This window comes from Alosa pseudoharengus, unplaced genomic scaffold, assembly GCF_046254945.1.
Source record: "Alosa pseudoharengus isolate Yale_2024_CS ecotype anadromous, Long Island Sound unplaced genomic scaffold, YU_APseudo_1.1 YU_APseudo_1.1_scf_11, whole genome shotgun sequence".
Lineage (NCBI taxonomy): Eukaryota > Metazoa > Chordata > Actinopteri > Clupeiformes > Clupeidae > Alosa > Alosa pseudoharengus.
The window spans coordinates 22,320,616-22,340,156 of NW_027468576.1; the positions used below are offsets into that span (position 1 = coordinate 22,320,616).

Sequence of the window (19,541 nt, forward strand, 5' to 3'; positions counted from 1 at the left end):
TTCTCATTGAGTGTGACAGCACAGGATTGTAAAGAATCCCATGACATATCTCTGTACTTTAATTTTACAGATTAGGCGTCACAGGATATCTAAAAAAAATCTTGTATAGCAAATCAAATTAAAAAGCCAAAAACATAATCATCCTCATGTGAATGTCTTTGTGTGTGCGTGTGTGTGCGTGCGTGTGTACGTGCGCGTGTACGTGTGTGTGTGTGTGTTGTAGAGAGAGACGTTCACCCAGGACCCAGCTCTGCTGCGTAAACTGTGTGCGGCGGTGCGGGAGGCGGTTGCCGTGGATAACTGCTGCGAGCTGTTTGTGGCGGTGCAGCAGCTGTGCGGTGACGGCCCCGAGGAGACAGCCACACTACTGGATGCCTGCGCCTCTGCCTCTAGCCCCGAGGACCCCCAGCAGCAGGAGGAAGTGGAGGTGTGTGTGTGTGTGTGTGTGTGTGTGTGTGTGTGTGTGTGTGTGTGTGTGTGTGTGTGTGTGTGTGTGTGTGTGTGTGTGTGTGTGTGTGTGTGTGTGTGTGTGTGTGTGTGTGTGTGTGCGCGCTCCAGTTTAAGGCTCACTGGCGAGAGATGACATGGCAAAATGTGTTCAGGCCCTCCATATATTACACACACATTAATATTCACATCATGGTCATGTTCGTAATAACACATTTATTTCTGAGAACCTAACATAATTGAATATGCACTGGCTAATTCAACTGAATTGTAATTTATTAATCGTTATTATTAATATGATGATATGTTTATCTTATCTTATTTACACACACATGTACAAAAACGGTCATTGAAAATGTCCTAAAGGAACTAAAGGTGTTGGAGATGCTTTTTGTCACTTGAAAAAGAGTCAGGACAGTAGAAATACACCTTCCACAGCGGAGATGCTGACTTGGGTGATTGTAATAGCCTGAAGAAAAGGGTGTACATTTCAGCCCCCTGAAAACAGCACTGCACCATGTCTGTGAAGGCACTGCTGAAACCAAAATACTGCAGTAAGGCTGTAGACATCAAAGAGATGAAAGCACTTTGGAGTAGATGGGCGTTGGGTCAAAAGAGAGAGAGGGATGGAGAGAGAGAGAGAGAGAGAGAAAGCTCTGGGGTTATCAACTTCAAACAGCAACTTCAAAATTGTGTCACTGACCATTGGTGAGTGTCAGATCTGTTCTGACCCTGATTCCAAATGACCAAGGCCTTTGTGCCTTGGTTGAGTTGATGATGACACTTTCTTGGCTGGGCAGTGCTCAGGGATGTCTGGGGCTGTTTTTGCTAGTCAACAATCTATTTCATGAATGCTCAAAGTCTCTTATCAAGTCACTAAAATCCTCAGCTCAAACAAATTGTGATTATCAGAAAATGTCATTCAAATGTTCCTATATGTAAGCATATTTCATATTGTTCGGTTATATAGCTGTCCTATTGAGCAAGGATAAATGAAGATTACTTAGTGGTCCGGGTTTGATAAGGACATTTAATCTGTTACTTGCATCTACACAGCACAATGCTGTCTGTCCAAGTTCATGTAGTTGACCACTTGCGGTTTGGTTCAGAGGTGAGTTTCAGTCAGTGAGGTGAGTGAGTGTATGTATACATGTGTGTGTGTGTGTGTGTGTGTGTGTGTGTGTGTGTGTGTGTGTGTGTGTGTGTGTGTGTGTAGAGAGAGAGAGAGACACGTGTTGCCTTGGTGACTAAGGACCTCCTCTGATCCCAGGACTTAAGCCCTCCTATAATGTCTGTGTCCTTTGGCATACTGGATTATAAAGGAGTGACACTGAGGGGGAACCACACAGCTCACACACACATGCTTCCCATTGTCTCTCTCCTTTACCTCTGCATCTCTGCCCATCTATCTGTCTCTTCTATCTATCAGTCTACCACACACACACACTCACACATGCTCACATTAAGGAATAGGTACATTTGGTAACCTACCAAACATTGTGAACAACCCAGGCAAAAAGTGAACAACTAGGTAGGGTGACATGGCTGGCTGAGCTTATTGAGTATAAGGAGCAGAGATTGGACAGCAGCATTGGGGCATGTCCCGAGAGATGGAGAGAGAGAGGCGGGCTGGATTAGGGAGAGGAGGAGGAGGGCCACATGGCAAGGGTGTGGCCTGCTTTAATCTCTCCACCCCCAGTCCCAGAGAGCCTAGCTGTGCTGGACTTGGGTTTTATTTTGTTTTGATTTGTTTGTCTATTTTCATTTAATTGTTTTGAGGAGGTGGGAGTTGGGGTCCTGGCTGGTGACATCATCAGTTTAGCTCACTGGATCTTGAGTGGGATTCGGGCTCCTGCGTAAAAAGGGGTGGAGTGTTTGCGTGTTTGTGTGAGAGAAAGAGAGAAAGAAGGAGAAGGAGGAGGGAGCCATGGCGATTGGTTGCCATGGCGACGGGGTCTCTTTAAGCAGCTGCTGATTCGCTCCAGTGTTTTTTTCCTGTCTTTCCCCTCCCTCTTCTTGCACCGCCTGCTCCCTCCCCTCCTTACTCCCTTTCCCTCTCACACTCTCCCTCCCTCCTTCCTTCTCTCCATCTCCTGCTCTCTCCCTCTCTCTCTTTCCGTGGCTCTGACTCTGTGTGACTCTGGCAGCCATTCAGGCGAGAGGTGCGGGCTCTGCGTGCAAAGCTCTGGACCTTCCTGCTCCAGTCCTACTTCGCCGTGCGCCACACCAAGGGATGGGAGAGCCTGCCGGCACGTCACCGAGAGCGGATTCAAGCAGGTCAGTCCTTTCTCTCATGTTTTCACACACACACACACACACACACACACACAGGTACACACCCTGACTGCAGCTCAGTGACTGCAGTGTGTGTGTGTGTGTGCGCGTGCGTGTGTATATGCATGTGTGCGTGCATGAGTGTTGTGTGTGTGTGTGTGTGTGTGTGTGTGTGTGTGTGTGTGTGTGTGTGTGTGTGTGTGTGTGTGGTGGTGTTGTTGATGTTTGGAGCCAGAGCCCCGCCAAGCAGACACTGGCTAACGACCTGACGGGGGCAGCTGTAAAGCCTTCTGACTGTCGGTCATGCTATTGTTAGACCAGATGGGTCTGTCCCTCTTCTTTCTCTCTCTCTCTCTGCCTGTGTGCTTTCACCCCTTTATCCCTGTATGTGCATATCATCTGCCTTTGTTTTTAGTCTCTCTTCATTTCTACTCTGTCCCATCTCTTGCTTCCACTCCATTTTTGCTTCACTCTTTCTCTCCCCCTCCATATCTCTCTCTCTCTCTCTCTCTCAGTTTCCTGTCTGCAAGAGTGTCAACAGCCTCGTTACGGGAGAGCTTGTTGAACATTAGCGTGCCAATGGCACTGGGCTCAGCACGTTTGTGCATTCTTCAGGCAGGCGGGGGAGGAGAGGAGAAGAGAGGGAGAGAAGGAGAGAAGGGCTAGCCGTGGTCCGACAGCGTGGATCTGATCTGCTCATAATGAGAGATGAATAATGCCCTGCTCTGTTTCCCCCTCTCCTCTTCTCCTCTCCTCTCTTCTCTTCTCCTCTCCTCTCTTCTCTCTGTGCCCCTCTCTCTCTCTCAGTCAGTGCATGTGTGCACAAACGGCATGAATTATGCATCTGTCTGACGCTCTACATCCCTCTGACATTCCTGCTCTGAAGAACTCTCTCTCATCCAAGCCAACACACATGTGCAAACACATACATATGCACGTTAGAGACCATATATCATTGCACACACACACACACACACACACTTGCACACAGAGACGAATGCACACAAAGATATGCAAATAAGTATCCACACGTCAGCATGCAGACGTACAGTACACACACACACACAATCATGAGAACAGCAACAGCTCTGGTCTTGATACGGCTTGCGTCTCCAGGGAGTCAGATGTTCTTTGATAACAGCCCTTTCAGCCAGCTTTTAGTGACAGATTTAGGTAGCAGGGGGAAGAGATAATGGAAACATGGCCACATTATGCTGATTCCTTTCTCCTACTCAGTCTTTTCCCCTCTCTCTCTCTCTCTCTCTCTCTCTCTCCCTACCCTTCTCTGTTTTCTCAGAATGATTAGTGTTTATTGTAGAGCTGTGAGAGAAGAGGGTTTTGGCTTCAGTGTGCTGAATGGCTTCAGACTTGACTTGACCTACCAGCTTATACTGAGCCACTGAGTGTAAACACAGACCAGCTCAGACTTTGGCAAGACATTTGATATTTGAGACTGACAGATATCTAAAGAGAACAGGAGGACCACAGCAGAAATAATAGTGAGTTGATTGGATGAAAGGATGCTGGAAGATTGGCAGCCAGTTGATCCAGGTTTGGCGTCACTCTGATGTGGTGCTGATGGACCTCTGATGGGCTGCTTCTAGGAAATAATAGCCAAGTGATGGGATGGTGATGGGAACTGGTGGCACTCAGAGACGCCTGGATGGTGTAATGGGGGATTTATAGAGGATGGAATGGTATTGTGTGAGACAGAATTTTGTAAACACTATTCTGTACTGAGCCACAGTGCTGTTCTATTACCGTCTTTGATATGGCAGTGCCAGTGTGGTTTATTTCAAACCAGTGTAATTAAGCTAATTTGTCATGATTTAACCGACTGCTTCTCTTCCCTCCCAATCTCTCTCTCTCTCTCTCTCTCTCTCTCTCTCTCTCTCTGTCTTTCTCCCCTCCTTTTCTTTCTTCTTTCCTTTTCTGTGCCACAGCTGCGCTAGATAAGGGAGACAGCAAGAGACTCAGCAAAAAGCCTGTTCTCACCAGCTCTCAGGTACGCCTTCGTTTCCTTCTCATTGAATGAATCCACATCATACTGCTTAACCCTCAAAGGAGTACCGTCACACCGGTGTGATGGGAATGTGGAGAAATGAACGTTCTAAAAGAATATCTGGGTTCATTGAATTCAACATAGAATTTTAGAACCTTCAATTGTTGCGGAACTTAGAATGTTCAAAAACCTACACCTTTAAGGGTTAATAAACATCGGAGCAGCTCCTCCATTGCAGCTGCTGTATCCTTGAATGAATGAAGCGAGCGAATACACTGGGTGAGTGTGAGTAATAAGGCATGGGGCCGTATTGTATTGGGCAGCTGTTCAGCAGTCTCCGTCCGTCGTCCTGTCACACACCTCACTGCACTCAGCCGGTCCGCCGGCAGCTCAGCGGCAGGAATGCTCGTGCCCGGACTTAAGCGCAGCGTCTTCACGCCAGATCTCTAAACGAACACTCCACTCCGAGAGCAGGAGAGAGAACAATCTGTGCCTCGCATGGGTCTGAGTGGACCACGAGTGTTAAGCTAGCTGTGAAAGGCTTGGTTTTTTAAAGTGTGGAACTCCAGGGGGAATACTCCAGTAGGAGTGTGTGAGTATGTGTGTGAGTGTGTGTGTGTGTGTGTAATAAGCAGGAGTTGAAGTAATTGAAGCTGCCATTAGGTGCTTATTGGCAATGGAAATCACCTCATCGTTCTCATTACCAAATAGAAAAAAGAATAAGCGAGGAAGAGAGAGGGAGGGAGAGAAAAGGAGAATGAACGAGAGGAGAAGACGCCAACCTGATGGCCGCTGACAGGAAGTCGTTTGATGTAGAGGGTGATGCTCTCCTCCTCCCCTCCCCTGGCTCTCTCCAAGGCTCTCGCTCTGCATGGCTGAACCGGACCAAGCCTGGCTGACGGGCTGTTATTCCTCCCATTGAGAGAAAGCCCTGTCTCCATTGCGCTCTCTCTCTCTCTTTCTCTCTCTCTCTCTCTCTTCTCTCTCTTCTCTCCGTTCACAGTGATAAATTCAAAGCCCTCTCCTAACTCGGCCATTGATTAACTCTGCACGGGGAGGTCCCATTGAGAGGGAGAGACGGGATGCAGTGATATGGAAGGACTGTAATTATGGGCCGGTGGTTGAGCACATTATCCGGTCAGACAACAAGAGCTCCACTGTGGCTTCGCTCATAAAGGTCACCCACGTCAGAGTTGGGCTGGCCTGGCGTATGAGTCCGCTCACAGGGGTGACAATTGCCAGACTCTTTGGCCTGGCTTGTTGAGACTTCCATGCCAACTAAGCGTTCTGAAATTGTGAAGTAGGACAGAAGCAGGGGAAAAAAGTCTTGTGCTTGCTAAATGGTGCCTCATTGTCAGGGTTTGATATGACAAAGAGGCGTGTTGGAGCTCTTTTCTTGTCATGCAACAGGCTGTTTTGATTACGCGGCGAGCAGATGGCATCGGCTATGTGTAGAATCTCTTCAGCCGTTTAAAGTCTTACTCTTCTCTCTCTCTCTCTCTCTGTCTCTCTCTTTCTTCCACAGCAAAGGCGTGTGAAATGCGCCTCAGGTCCTGAGTCGCCGTCTGAGAGCCCCCCCCCACATCGGCCACTCCGGGCCTCCAGACCCCCTCAGCGCCCCTCCTCCTCCTCCCCCTCGTCACCGGCTGCCCGGAGCAGCAGCGGCATGAAGTCGGACGGCCTGGGCACCCCTGCCCACACCTCCCCGGCAGGGAGGGGCTCTGCGGCTGGCAGGGCCAGCAACGGAGACTCTCTGCGGGCCAAGAGCGACAAGGCCCGGGCCCCCGCCGACAGGAGCGCCACCGCCAAAGCCAAGGCGACCTCCTCAGCCGCTACCGCCAGCAAACCAGTCGTCAACGGCACAGCAGCAGCACGGAGGGCGGATGGCAGCTCCACCGCCAACGGGCCCAAGGGGTCACCCACGGGAAAAGCAGGGGCCTCGAAGGACGCTCAGGACAAGAAGCTCGCCACCACAAGCACGGGCGCCAGGTCCAAAGCAACGGCTGCCACGGCAGGCGCCACAGCGGGTCAGAACAGGACGGCTAAGCCCTCCAAGCCGAGCGCCGCGAGCAAGGACTCGCCCTCAGGCACCGAGGCCCAGCCAACACCTTCTACGTCGGGCAGTGCCTCCCCGGACAACAGCTCTGGGAGCCTCCGCCACAACGGCAGCCAGTCGGCAGCAGGTCAGAGCTCACAGAATGACCCCACCCCGACTCACTGGCTCTTCCTGGAGCACCACACTGCACTACTCCTTCTACCCACACTCTCAGGCTGTCCATGATCCAGACACACACACACACACACACACACACACACACACACCTCTTACACAATCAGCTTTTAACAACTGTGAAATTCGTATTCTTAGAAATGGGCCGATATTTTTTGGAAGACCACATCATTAACAACAAAACATATTATTACGTGAACTGAATATCGTCAGCACCCAACCCCTCACACACGCGCGCACACACACACACACACACACACATAGCATGAAGATCACAAGGCAGGCTGGTGAGAGGGCAGACAAAAGGCAGACATCTTCAGGCAGTAAAAAGCGAATGCCGCACCTCAGTCCAGCAGCCCCATCTCCTCCTCACCTCTCTGGCTGCTGGCCTCTCTCTCTCTCTCTCTCTCTCTCTCTCTGTCTCAGCTGCTAAAAATAGCTTTCGCTCACAGACAGATTTGCAGGTTGTTGTGGAGCTACGTGAGTGAGCGTTTAGCAGATTAGCTGGTTCACTGGACCTCAGGATGCAGGTAGGAAGGCCATGCAGGTTCAGTAAAGATGTTCTTGTGTGTCATGTCATGAGGTGTGCTTGTTTGTTTGAATGGTGGGCTTGGTTATGTTGTGCTCTCTGCCCCTGTTTTGATGTGACTGGGATATCACAAGACCTGGGTGGAGTGTGTCTCTAAAGGGGCTTCATTGTGCTGTTATCTACAAAAGGTGTGTGTGTGTTTGTGTGTGTGTGTCAAAGTCTCGTATATTTCAGTAATTTGTATGTGCCCAAATGTTTTGGAGATTGGTATATTTGTGACTGAACTGTGTGTGTGTGTGTGTGTGTGTGTGTGTGTGTGTGTGTGTGTGTGTGTGTGTGTGTGTGTGTGTTTCTGAGTGTTTCAGTGGCTCTCTGTCACAGATCTATGAGGTGGGAGGGAATGAGATTCAGTTCACTGGAACGCTCTGCTTCATTGCTTTACAAGAATATTAAGGCGCTGCCTGCTTTTTTTCCTAGCTCTGTTTGCCTCTTTCAGTTCATTTACTCCTCTCTTCTCTCTCTCTCTCCTTCTCTTTGTCTCTGCTCTGTCCTCTCTCTGTCCTCCATTTGCATTTCCTGGTGCTCTCATCTGTCCATCTCTCTCTAATCTCCCCATCTGATCGTCTCTGGGTGGAAGGGACTGACTCGGCCATGACAGAATAGGGGCAACACACAAACATGCAGACACACATATATCACCCAGAGCCACAGGCGCTGAAGGTCAACACACTTAGCTGTTGAGCACACACACTGACACACGTACACTCTCACACGTCACAGTCACACTATGACTAACCACTTATTTTGCCTGTGTTGTGTGTGTGTGTGTGTGTGTGTGTTATGGTGTTAGTCAGTGTCTCAAATGAATAGTAAGTGCAGGAGAGGGTAATATGGTTTAGGATGACAACAGGATCCTCTGGTTAACAGGGTTTCTGTCACAGCTCTGCCAAAAGATTGATCCTGAGAGAGCGCCATGCGTTCCACCCTCCCTTTCCTCTCCTCTCCTCCCCTCTTCTCTCCTCTTGTCTCCTTCCTTTCCTCCCCTCTCCTTTCCTCTCTGCTATTTGTCCTCCTTGCTGTGAACTACTCCTGCATGGTACCAGTGTGCTTTATTCATTAGCATGAGTAATTGACATATCTTGCCTGTTTTGCAATTGGCATTTCTTGCGCTCATAACCTTTCAGTACACAAAGGGCAAGGCCATACGTCGGGAAGTGTCTGCCTGTTGAGACATATCTGCTCTAGCATCAACAACTAGCTCTGTGTATGTGTGTTTCTGTGGGAGACCAGTAGCAAAGAAAATCTGTGGCATACGGCCCTCTTTGCTTACTGCATTTAGATGGGGGCTAAATATTGAAGTGTAACTCCGGAGTAAAAACAAGCTAGGGTCTATTTCCTGTAGTAACTTCAAACTTTTGATTGAGAGCAAAATTACGTTAATTGGTGGCGTTTTTAGCAAGACCGTTTATTTGCATGATCACTGAATGGGCTTATAGTGATGCTAACTGGTATTGGTGATATAAAATAGCGACGTGGCACCTTGCCCGGTTAGCATCACTGTAAGTGTAATGTAATTTTGCTCTCAATCAAAAGTTTGAAGTTGTTAGCTACCGGAAATAGACCCTAGGTTGTTTTTACTCCAGAGTTACACTTTACTCAGTTCTACTTATTTATCACAGTTTGTGTGTGTATGCATGTGTGTGTGTTTAATGATTAATTCCTCCTCACCCCTCAACTGTGCAAGTTAGCATGTTTGATTGGCAGATCACAGACCATATATCATCAGTCCAATTTGCCCAGTCTACACCCACTTGAAGTAGTCACCCACACACACACTCACAAAATTATGAAATTCCTGAATGTTGTCCTTTCAAAGCCTCGTTTTGCTCAAGTCAGTTGGCTATGTAATCAGTCTTTAACCTAAAATCAGTTTTCGACCTCATGTTTAATCAAATCTCCACAGGAACACATCCTCCTGGATAGAGTGAATCTCTACTAATTAGAAGAACTGACGAGTGTCCTTTGTGCTTTGTCCTCCGTCTAATTAATTAATGTCTAGCCGAGATGGGCTTCATATTACCCAGGGATCTTGCACCGTCTGGTTTTGCTTGTAATTCTCTTTATCTGCTCTTTCTTTGCAGGTCTCAGGCCCAAAACACAAGCCAAGGTCATGTCCAAAACCACACTGAGCAAAACCAGCCCGAAAGCCGAGGCGGAGAAGACAAGCAGGTGAGCGAGTGGCTTATGAGCAGCGACGTAGGACTGCATCAGGAACACTAGCTCCACCCTCTGGTGTGCAGTTGCCATTTCACTTAGTTGTATAACATCAGTACGAGAATAACAACAACAGTTTCAAACACTTTTTTTTCATTAGTGCAGATGTCATCCACCATAACTGTACTATACAAGACTACCTATGGTAAGGTCATTGTGGTACATTGCTTATTTTAGTATGAATAAATATAGAATGTCAGTTACACATAGAAGACTTTTCAGGAGGATTCATTTATGGTTGACATTTAACTATTACGGAGGGTCCATTCTTAAGGTTCTGAGCGGTTCTAAAAGGTGCCCCCATGCCAACGGCTCTCTGTGTTTGTGTGACTCAGCCCTAGCAACAGTGCCACTGGGAGGGAGGCCAGCAGAGCCAAGAGCGGAGCAGCCAGCAGGCCCACCACAGCACCCTCTGCAGGCCGGACGGAGAGCAAGGGCCGGGCCACCTCAGCCGCCTCTGGCCCCATTGACAACCACGGTCAGTCAGTCCGTTACGTCTGCCTCCTTACCGCTTCCATTTTATTTTGGTCTTTTATTATTTTCCTTTCCTTTCATGTCTGCTCGACACACTGTTTTATTACTTTGTAGCACTTTATAACCACTGCTGCTTCCTGTCTGACTCACTGGTTTGGCTCAGACATGTCTTTCACTCTCACTATGAGTCATCGCATATGAGGCTTTCACCTTCTGTCTTTGTTGTGGAAAATTGTAACCATGTAAATGTCCACAGCTTTTAGCAACCTTTTACTCACATTTAAGCTTTACCTTTGACATTCTTGCATTGTGCATTTACACCCCCGGTTCTTGCCATACTCACTAACACCACCAACCGTGTTATTTTATTGGATTTGTTTGGTTTAGAAATATTTTCCGTGTTGCAACTCTTACTGTCTTTCAGTGATTTTGGTATCCCACTTTTCTCTGCAGTCTCGAGACCAAGCTCAGCGCCCAGCTCCAGGAAGCCGGCCTCCCCCAAGAAAGAGGAGGAGAAGGACAGCAGCAAGCGGCGCGTGGCCAAGCCTGCCCCGGCTGCCAGCAGAGCAGCCAAAGCCCCCGCCGCTTCTTCCAAGACCTCCCCTGCCTCCAGCAGCAAAGCCACACTAAAGGCCAAGGGCTCCGTCGAGGCGCCGAAAGCAGCTGGTCAGGCCAAAGGCGCCGTCACTGCCAAGAGGACAGCAGCCACAGCCAAGGAGACCACCAGCTCCAAGAACTCTGAGACCAAAGCGGCTGCATCTCAGTCCAGCGTCACGGCGGCTGCCAAGCCAGGTACGACGGAGGCGCCCTCTCTAGTTGAACAGGGAGAAGGTTCTGGAAAAACTCCGGTGTCGTCACAAATCAGCACATCAGCAGCAGGGTCTGTCAGCACAACAGAGGCCAATCCAGAACACCAGAAGGCTGCCGATCAGCAAACACTCAGTTCTGTGATCACCTCCAACATTCCTGCCCAACCAACCAGCACCGCTGACCAGTCCAGTAGACAAACAGCACACCAGAGCCAACAGATGTCTCAAGAATCGTCCACTGTTGGCTCCACGAAACCTGTTCCTCAGCAGCGCTCCGCGGACTCGGACGCTCCCGTTCCGGTTCCCACGGACACCCCAAGCAGCCTGGCCAGCCTGGGCAGCACACCACAGGAGGAGTCATGGAGCGGCGGCCCGCGGCGCCCCCAGCTCCAGGCCAGCCCCGAGTCGGAGTCGGCCAGCGCGGCCAGCACCTCATCGGACGACATGAAGCCACGTTCGGAGGATTACGATGCCGGCGGCTCGCAGGACGACGACTGCTCGCAGGGCCGTGGCGAGGGCGCCTGGCGCTGCGGCACCATGCGCTGCCCGGACTTCCTCGGTCGCAGCAGCAGTGACACCAGCACGCCCGAGGAGCTGAAGACGTGCGAGGGCCCCACGGCACCAGGAGGGGGGCCGCTCCGCGTGGAGGTGCGGCTGAGGGGCCGCGAGCCCGACACCACCAGCGAGGAGGAGGTGGCGGCCGCCAGGAGGAGAGGAGGAGGTGGCGCCGGGGCTGTTGGAAGGCCTCGCTCATGGTTGGCTGGTGGTGGCGACGACACCCCCACACAGGAAGAGGAGGTGCCCGCGATTGACCTTGGGGAGATGAAGAACGTGCCTGACCATCAGCTCTTCTCATCCGAGGAAGAGGAGGAAGAGGAAGAGGAGGAGGAGTCTGAGGAGGAGACATCTGAGGTGGAGGTGCTGCGGGGAGGAGGAGGAGCGGGAGGAGCGGGAGGAGTGGGGCCTGCTCAGGCTGAACCCTCGCCCCAGTTCCAGGGTATCATCAACCTGGCCTTTGAGGACGCTGCTGACCAGGAGAACCAGTTCCAGATGGCCGCTTCCTCCACTGGCGCGGCCGCTAGCACCACAGGCTTCCGCCGCTCCGTGCTGCTCTCCGTGGACGAGTGTGAGGAGCTGGGCTCTGAGGAGGGGGGCACAGGTGACGTCTTTGAAGCCCCTGCCAATAACCACACTGACCCATCCAGCCAAGACACTGAGGCCAAGGGGGTGGTGTTCCTGACCGAGGTCCAGGAGCTCGCGCTGGGAGAGAGCAGCAGGGACGGGCAGGACCCGCCTCCGCAGGAGAGGCCCTGCCACCTGGACCTCAGGCACGCTGAGCAGTACCGCGGCAGCAGACCCTCCGACAGCACACAGCGGGCTGAGCTTCGGCTGGACTTACCCGAACCGCCGCAGCACACAGCCAGCTCCCCCTCCCAGGCCTCCCACTCCCCTGCAGGTAACGTATAATCTAAGGACCCGCCCCTTCCCAACCCTCACCCCAACCCCCCCAAAGTCTGTACCCCACCCCTAAGCCACTCCCACAGAGCAACTAACTCCTCCCACTCGTCCCCCACCTCCACCACCACACTCCAACCCCAGGCTCCCCACAACTCAGTACAGTGTAGCGTAGTCTCACCCTGCAAGATACAGGCTCCTCAAAGTGAAATGCTGTTGGCTCTTGTCTGTCCTTTGAAGGACGTTAATCATCTACCTAAGAGTAAATACTTATATCAGCTAGTATCATCATAGGGCCAGGTTCATATAACTTATAGGTAGCTCCCTATCTCAATTTAAATATTCAATATCGGCCCTCTGTTATTTTAAGTCCGTAACATCAGGACATCCATGGGAAGATGGCACATTACAATCAGAAGTAGTTTTAAGCTGACCACACTATTCAGTCAACTCTGACAACTTTAACTACCTTGATCCAGAGCCACTGTGCCCTTTACACCTCAGTTTACAGCATAGCAGCGCAGACAGCAGCTCCATCAGGACTCCTTGTTCCAAACTGTTAGGGACTTGCTCAGACAGATTGTCGGGGAGAGGCCATTGCTTTGTAGCAAGGCCAGTCAGCGTTAGTCATATCAATGCACTTTGATATACGTACCGAAGTGAAGAAAATGCAAACATTACAACTTTTGTGTTAACATTTTTGAGTTATTCGTACCCTGGTATTATTCTTTGAGCTTTGTTTATTTATTTATCACCTTTTTTTCCTGTTAACATTAAGACATGCCGCCTCTTTTGCAGCAACTTAGATTCACTATATGCACAAGTGGCACAGTCACTCATCCTACTGGATGCATTCCAAAAAAAAAGGGAAACAAAAAGAGTAACAAAAAAAATATTGTACAGGTGACTTTGTGACCGCCATTGTGGCAACACACTGTTCCATGAGAAAGGTGAGTCTCTCACCTGTATAATGTGATATATACGAGTGAGACCACCTTTCTCCTGCGCCAGCTGTTCCACTTGTTCCTCATATAAACTCTCTGTGAGTTTAAAGAACCCCACAAGCACTTTCAGCATTAACTTAGAAAGCCATGTTTTATTTTGTTAATTAATTTTTCGATCCCATAAATGTCTCAGTGTTATTATTTTAGTTTACGTGTGTGTTGTTGTCGTCGTCGTTGTCTTGTGTCATTGATGTTTTTTTTTTTATTATTATTATTATTTCATGTGTTATCGCCTGTTTGGATTGCATCTCCACTAGACCATGGTGTCTCTAGTCCGTAGGTACCCATCTCCTTAATTGTAGATCTCTTATTTTATTTATTGTTTTTTTTTATGCTGTAGACTTTTATTTTATTTTAATGTAATTTTGTAGTGCCGGTAGAACTTTCTGTATATGCTATGTTTCTAGAAAAGTCACGGTTCCACTATGTCTCTCTTTTTTCACTGGTATGGTACCACTCCCTCCATAGCTCTCTTCCAGTGCAGAAAACCACTCTAGCATTTAATCCTGAAAAAGCAATAAGTGGTGAAGTATCATTTAATTGCATGATCCTCATTTGTTTGCAACCAGTGGATTTTGTTAAAAAAAAAAAAAGCAACAAATTGCAAGCAAACTTCTAACTTCTGTGTTATGAGTGACCTCATGGTCAGAGAACATATGCACTCGAGTCCTTGTAAGTGAAAACACTATGCTTAGTGTGTGTGTTCTACAGCATTTGTTTTTTTATAGTAACAAAAAGTCTCAGATCTATACAATAACCTTGTGCACGGGACTCAGTGATAAGTTAACAGCAACAACAGAAACAAACATATCTCTTGTGCCTGACTAAGACTTGAGTTGCTGTAGCAGGCGGAGTTGACGGTGGCACTGGCAGAAAGGCGGTGTCTTGGTAGTGGTGGACAAAAGAGACACATTGAAGAGAAGCATCCCCCTTTTCCTCTGTGCATCAACTTTAGGGCAGCTGTCCATCCTCTCTCTTTCTTTCCTTCCACACTTTCCAAAGTTCAGTTGAATCTCTGGAGACTTTGGGTTTATTTTTCACTAAGCTTCTGTTCCAGATTTGTCAAGTAAACCACCATTGTCCATTCCCCAGCATTTGCATCCAAGTGAATGACAATGGTGAATTCCAGTTGCAGTCCAGCAGCTATCATTTTGACATTTGTGACCATTTTAAAGAGGACACAGTTGCATTAGGGGTGAAACTAATGTCAACCAATGCTGGGAATAGATCATATCACAAAGCTTCTTAAATGAAATGTATGTATATGTTCTATCTCTGTGTGTTCACTTCAGAGCAAAGAACATAAAAGAAAGTACAAAAAAAAAATTAAATCCAAACGCTGAATCACGTTGGTCATTGTGCAGTATTGTCAATTGCTTTTAGGGGACTTTGATGCTTGTGACAGATTGGATCAAAGCTGCACTCATAGTCGCCGTCCATCCAAAGCCCTCTCTCCCATCTATGAGATGGACGTGAGCGAGGCCTTTGAGCAGAACTTGGACGCGGAGGGGAACGCTGACGGGGACTCGAGCATCACAGGACAGCAGGGTGAGGAGCGAGGACCGGGAGAGGAGGAGGAGGACAAGGAGGAGGAAGGGGGAGGAGAGATCGAGACTGAGAACCAGGTGTACGAGGAGGCGGACGAGGATGAGAACAGTCAGTTTGCGGAGCGGGACTGGCGCCTGCTGCGGCAGCTGCTGACCGAGCAGGATGCCAGCCTGGGTGTCATCAACTCGGTGCCTGAGGACCTGAACCTGGCGCAGTACCTGATCAAGCAGACGCTGTCACTGTCACGTGACTGCCTGGCCCAGCACGCCTTCCTGCCACACGAGAAGGAGAGCTTCAAGCGCTGGGCCGAGCTCATCTCGCCGCTGGACGAGTCCACGGCCAGCATCACAGTCACCAGCTACTCGCCTGAAGACGCCGCGTCCCCGCAGGGTGAGTGGACCATCCTGGAGCTGGAGACTCATCACTGACCAACCCCCCCAAAAAGAACTATCCGTAACCCTGGCAGAGGCAGGAGTACACCTCACTCTTGTCATCTCAAAAAACATTTCCCAACACCCAAACTGTCCTTTAAGAGACATTCTCATAATTCTATCTCTGGACTGGTACCGACCCTTTAGGTCTGTGGACTCTGGGTTGCTATCCTGGGATGAGAGCTAGGCCTAGTCTTTCTCTGAACTCCATCTGTGTCGAGATTGTCCATTAACATCAGGGTTTAGATCAGGACTAGGCTCAAGTTCTTTGGCCATGACAGTAGCCAGTATATCAGTTAAAGTTCCTATCCATCGGTTTGAAAGGCTCATTCTTTTTTTCGATGAGTCACCTCTGTTGTTTATTTATGTATGTATGTATGTTTGTTTGTTTGTTTATGGACTTCGAAGCCGCATCTCATGCCACTTTGCCCAGAACCTGCCGTGCTCCTCTTGAAAGGTTCTCCTTATTAAAAAAAATTACAGATTGTCGCCAAGGCAACTTGTTTTGCATGCAGACATTTTTGTAATTCAGAATTGTTTACTTGGTGTTTGCTTCAGTCTTTATTAGAAAACCAAAAGAAAAAAAGACAAGATGTATGTCTTTCTCATGGCGTTGGTTAGATGGCATTTGCTAGAAAATAAAGAACATGTAGATGGCCTGTTGGTTTACATTTCACTGTTGTGAGCAAGCCAATAAAAAAATGTGGTTTCAACTATGTAATTTGCTTCTGTCTTATACAGTTTACAGCATGTTTACCTTTCATTTGAGACCAGGATTATGCTTCTACACAAAGGGGTTCATGTGCAGTAAGCATTTGATTGTCAGTATGCATTTTGGATAACCAAAAGTCCTATGGGGAGTTTCCATAGGTATTTTACAAAACGCATGAGCACCTTGGCAAATAATGGTCTAAAGCACTCATATTTTCATTCTATATTGATCTACTTTTGCACACAGCTTCACAAGACCTTGTGCTAGGGCTCAGTTGTGTTTCTAAGTGATATCAAGTGACCTAGAAGGCTGAAATGTGGTCAGTTCAGAGATGCTTGTAATCCGGCAGAAACTCTTGTCCCCATGTTTCATGCAACAATGACAATGACGACAATCATCAATGAAAAAGCCGTAGATAGAGACAGTGCCCTCTACAGGAAGTATGGCATAACATACGGTGCAGTAAATGATCATGGCAGATCAGCAAAAGTGTGATTCATGGCAGACTACAGTGATAGTTAGCACATCACTTCAGGTAACAACTGAGAAATTAAACTGTAATTGTAATTCTAATTCTGCAGATGTGTAACACATGGAAAGGCCTAGATTCTAGTTAGATGTCTCGGGACGCCAGACATGACTGAGTTTTCCCTCAGCTAAATGGAGAAACTAGCAACTTAACATTAACGTTAGCTTGCTGTTATTTCCCCCCAAACCAGGTGATTAACATTATCTAAACAGAATTAGCGATATACCCAGCCTACTCTTTTTTTTTTTATTAGGCTACCCATTTACTCATGAAAACCCATGGATTTTTTTCACATGGCAACTGCATTTTCTAGTGGCTAACGTTTGTCAGTTCCAGCAGCTGAGGTTCTAGGCTTTTCTTTGCAGAATCACGAGTCGGCTAGGCTGTTGTGCGCTCAACAGCATCGGATTCGGTTTTCAGATGGTGTCGAACCTGGATCCTTCGTTTTCCCTCTTTCAGGTGAGGTACCATTATTTACTAAAGTTGATAAGATGCTCATTCACTTCTCAGACTTTACCTGCTTGCTGTAAAGTTGAAATGCTGATCATTGAGACAGTTTTCATGGAGGAATAAAGAGCTTTATATTGCCATGATGAGCCTCAGCAACCTACCAGCTGTTCTGAGGAGACATATTACACCGCTACCCTTAGGCCTATCAGGTGTCTCCATCCTCGTGTCGTTGTTGCTGGTGGGGAAGAAGGAGTGGTAAAGGGCTCCCCTGCCCTATGATTGTTGTACGTTGAGATTAGGCAAGGCAACTGACCTATGAAACGGACCAAGGCAATGAAGGCATAACCCTTTCAAGTGTAAACAACTAGTAGGTGTGTTATGAAAGAAAATTGGCCAGCTCCCTTGCAACTACTTCGAATGTATTGTGATTTAGGGTCTTCATTGAATGCTTGGTCGATGTATGTGACTTTTGCTTCTCTGACAGGTACGGCCTTCATGTTAGTGGTCCCTCAGGAGATTCAAGAGTCACTGGAGAACACGGACCTGTATGAGAAAATCCAAAAGTTTGTGCAGGTGCACAGAAATAGTTTCCTCTTGCTCCAGGCTCCCGTTTTCGGGAAGAAAGAGTGGGATATCATGGCAGCTGTACAGATCAGGTGACCAGATAGATATATTTATATGATATTAACTGTTGTATTGAGAGTATTACAACATAACCCATATCAGTAAGTAATCATATTAGTAATGTATTTATTTACAACAGATTCTTTGGCACTAACCTCCGTGTTCTTCCAGTCCACTGTAATGCAAACATGGTCAAGGGAATGTTGGCTCTTGCAAAGGTGAGGTTAAATGAGTGGAAAGACAAATTCAGAGGCATACAACAATACACTTTCATTCAATAAGTCAGTCATCCAGTCCAAGAATAAACCCCAGATATAAGAACGTCATTGTCCCTGAGGTTTTTTTTTCACAATGTCACACAGCAATTACATTAAGGGCTAAGGACAATGGACCAATGTTCAGTACAGCTAACCACCCTTATCAGGTTATTGCAAGGGTATAGCACACTCTCTGCTGAGACTGAGGGCTGTCTTGTGAAGAAGCTACTGCACAAAGCTAGATTGAAAACTGAATACCTTAAGCATTGTGCCTAAATCTCACTGCCATGATTTAATAAAGATTTGAAATGTCAATTTGGCCCACAACATAGCCTTGAATTCTAAGCTAATTGAATTTTAAACATGGACCTCAAATTAAGTTCAAGTTGTCATTGTTTAGAAATGTGTTGTTAGGAAAATATACATATGAAAAGAATCCTTGAGGTTGGTAAAAGGTGTTACTGTAAATTAAATAGTTTCAATATTTTGCAAATGAATAGGGATTCATTGATTTATTTTACCACCACATTGCTTATGCTCAACACTGAAGTTGCAGGACATCTGCACTCCTGTGTCTATGTGTAAATCTGTACACTGACACTAAACAAACATTTAATCACTAAGCCACCAATCTTCTAAGCATCTGTTCATCTACTCAGGCCACCAGCAAGCCCCATGTGGACACCGTGAGGGACCGCATGTCCCTGGTTCGTGCCCACCTCATCGAGCGCAGTCCTGTATGGGAGCTGCTGAGGGACATTCAGACTCAGATGATGGCAGTCCCCACTCGCAATTGGACCCCTGGAGTCTGAGGCTGTTTATTAGTGTAACAAGATAAGGGTGATTGATGACTTGATAGTTCCTGGTTTACACTCCTTTGAGTTAGTGTCTTCAGTCCTTGCAGTTATTTAAGATGGATCATTTATACAGGTATACAGGAGCTGGGTGTCTGACAGCAAGTGTCAGCAATGATCAAATGTGTATTTATAACATATTCATAAGTCTTTATAATCGAGTTATACCATTTCATTGTTCAGAGTATTCAGTTAGTAAAGCAGTTATTCAATAATTAATGACAAGCAATTGTTTAAATATTTAATAGTTGTTAACAAAATAAAAATCAATATTAACAACACACCTGTTTTGTTATATTTTTGTTAAACCGAGCCATATAAAACAACAAATGTCCTCGCATGGCAAGTTACTTGTATAGAAGCGTGATGAGCAAATTAGGTTAAACTACACTAATATAAAATCAAAACTCCAATGGTATGGACACAGCATTCGTAAACTACTCAGAAGCATACAAGTCCCGAAAGTCACTGGAAAGGCTAATTAAATCTCCTAAACTCAAAATCCAAACTTGCACAGGTTGAAGTTCGGAATTTACAGATAACAGTCATGCCATAACAATGTCATCTGCACAAGACGCAAGTACACAGACATAGCAAACTTTGCTCATTTGGTCTTACCGGTACTTGTTTTTCATGAA

The 19,541-nt window shown here is 47.5% G+C and overlaps 2 protein-coding genes across 3 annotated transcripts in view; both read left to right on the forward strand.

Annotated features, from left to right (window-relative positions):
* The window catches only part of btbd8 (BTB domain containing 8), a 42,634-nt gene extending 26,441 nt beyond the window's left edge, over positions 1 to 16,193 (forward strand). For both annotated transcript variants that reach the window (XM_076278427.1, XM_076278426.1), the window contains 8 exons: positions 224 to 427; positions 2,595 to 2,724; positions 4,665 to 4,726; positions 6,249 to 6,906; positions 9,624 to 9,711; positions 10,092 to 10,234; positions 10,684 to 12,495; positions 14,882 to 16,193. In XM_076278427.1, coding sequence (XP_076134542.1) covers positions 224 to 427; positions 2,595 to 2,724; positions 4,665 to 4,726; positions 6,249 to 6,906; positions 9,624 to 9,711; positions 10,092 to 10,234; positions 10,684 to 12,495; positions 14,882 to 15,474 — 3,690 coding nt within the window. In that variant the 3' untranslated portion in view covers positions 15,475 to 16,193. The remainder of the gene's footprint in view (positions 1 to 223; positions 428 to 2,594; positions 2,725 to 4,664; positions 4,727 to 6,248; positions 6,907 to 9,623; positions 9,712 to 10,091; positions 10,235 to 10,683; positions 12,496 to 14,881) is intronic.
* A 468-nt stretch (positions 16,194 to 16,661) lies between these two features.
* Positions 16,662 to 19,002, forward strand: cunh1orf146 (chromosome unknown C1orf146 homolog). Its single transcript, XM_076275403.1, has 5 exons — positions 16,662 to 16,724; positions 17,084 to 17,177; positions 17,653 to 17,824; positions 17,932 to 18,010; positions 18,709 to 19,002. The coding sequence occupies exons 1-5, from the start codon at positions 16,662 to 16,664 to the stop codon at positions 18,859 to 18,861; spliced, it is 561 nt and encodes a 186-aa protein (XP_076131518.1). The 3' UTR covers positions 18,862 to 19,002.
* Positions 19,003 to 19,541: the final 539 nt, after the last annotated feature.

Bases quoted from the DNA above. Each gene is read 5' to 3' on its own strand.
- cunh1orf146 (XM_076275403.1), top strand. From the start codon at position 16,662: ATGGCAGATCAGCAAAAGTGTGATTCATGGCAGACTACAGTGATAGTT. The intron at 17,178-17,652 runs GTGAGGTACCAT...CTTCTCTGACAG, and splicing joins CTTCGTTTTCCCTCTTTCAG to GTACGGCCTTCATGTTAGTG. The intron at 17,825-17,931 runs GTGACCAGATAG...TATTTACAACAG, and splicing joins ATGGCAGCTGTACAGATCAG to ATTCTTTGGCACTAACCTCC.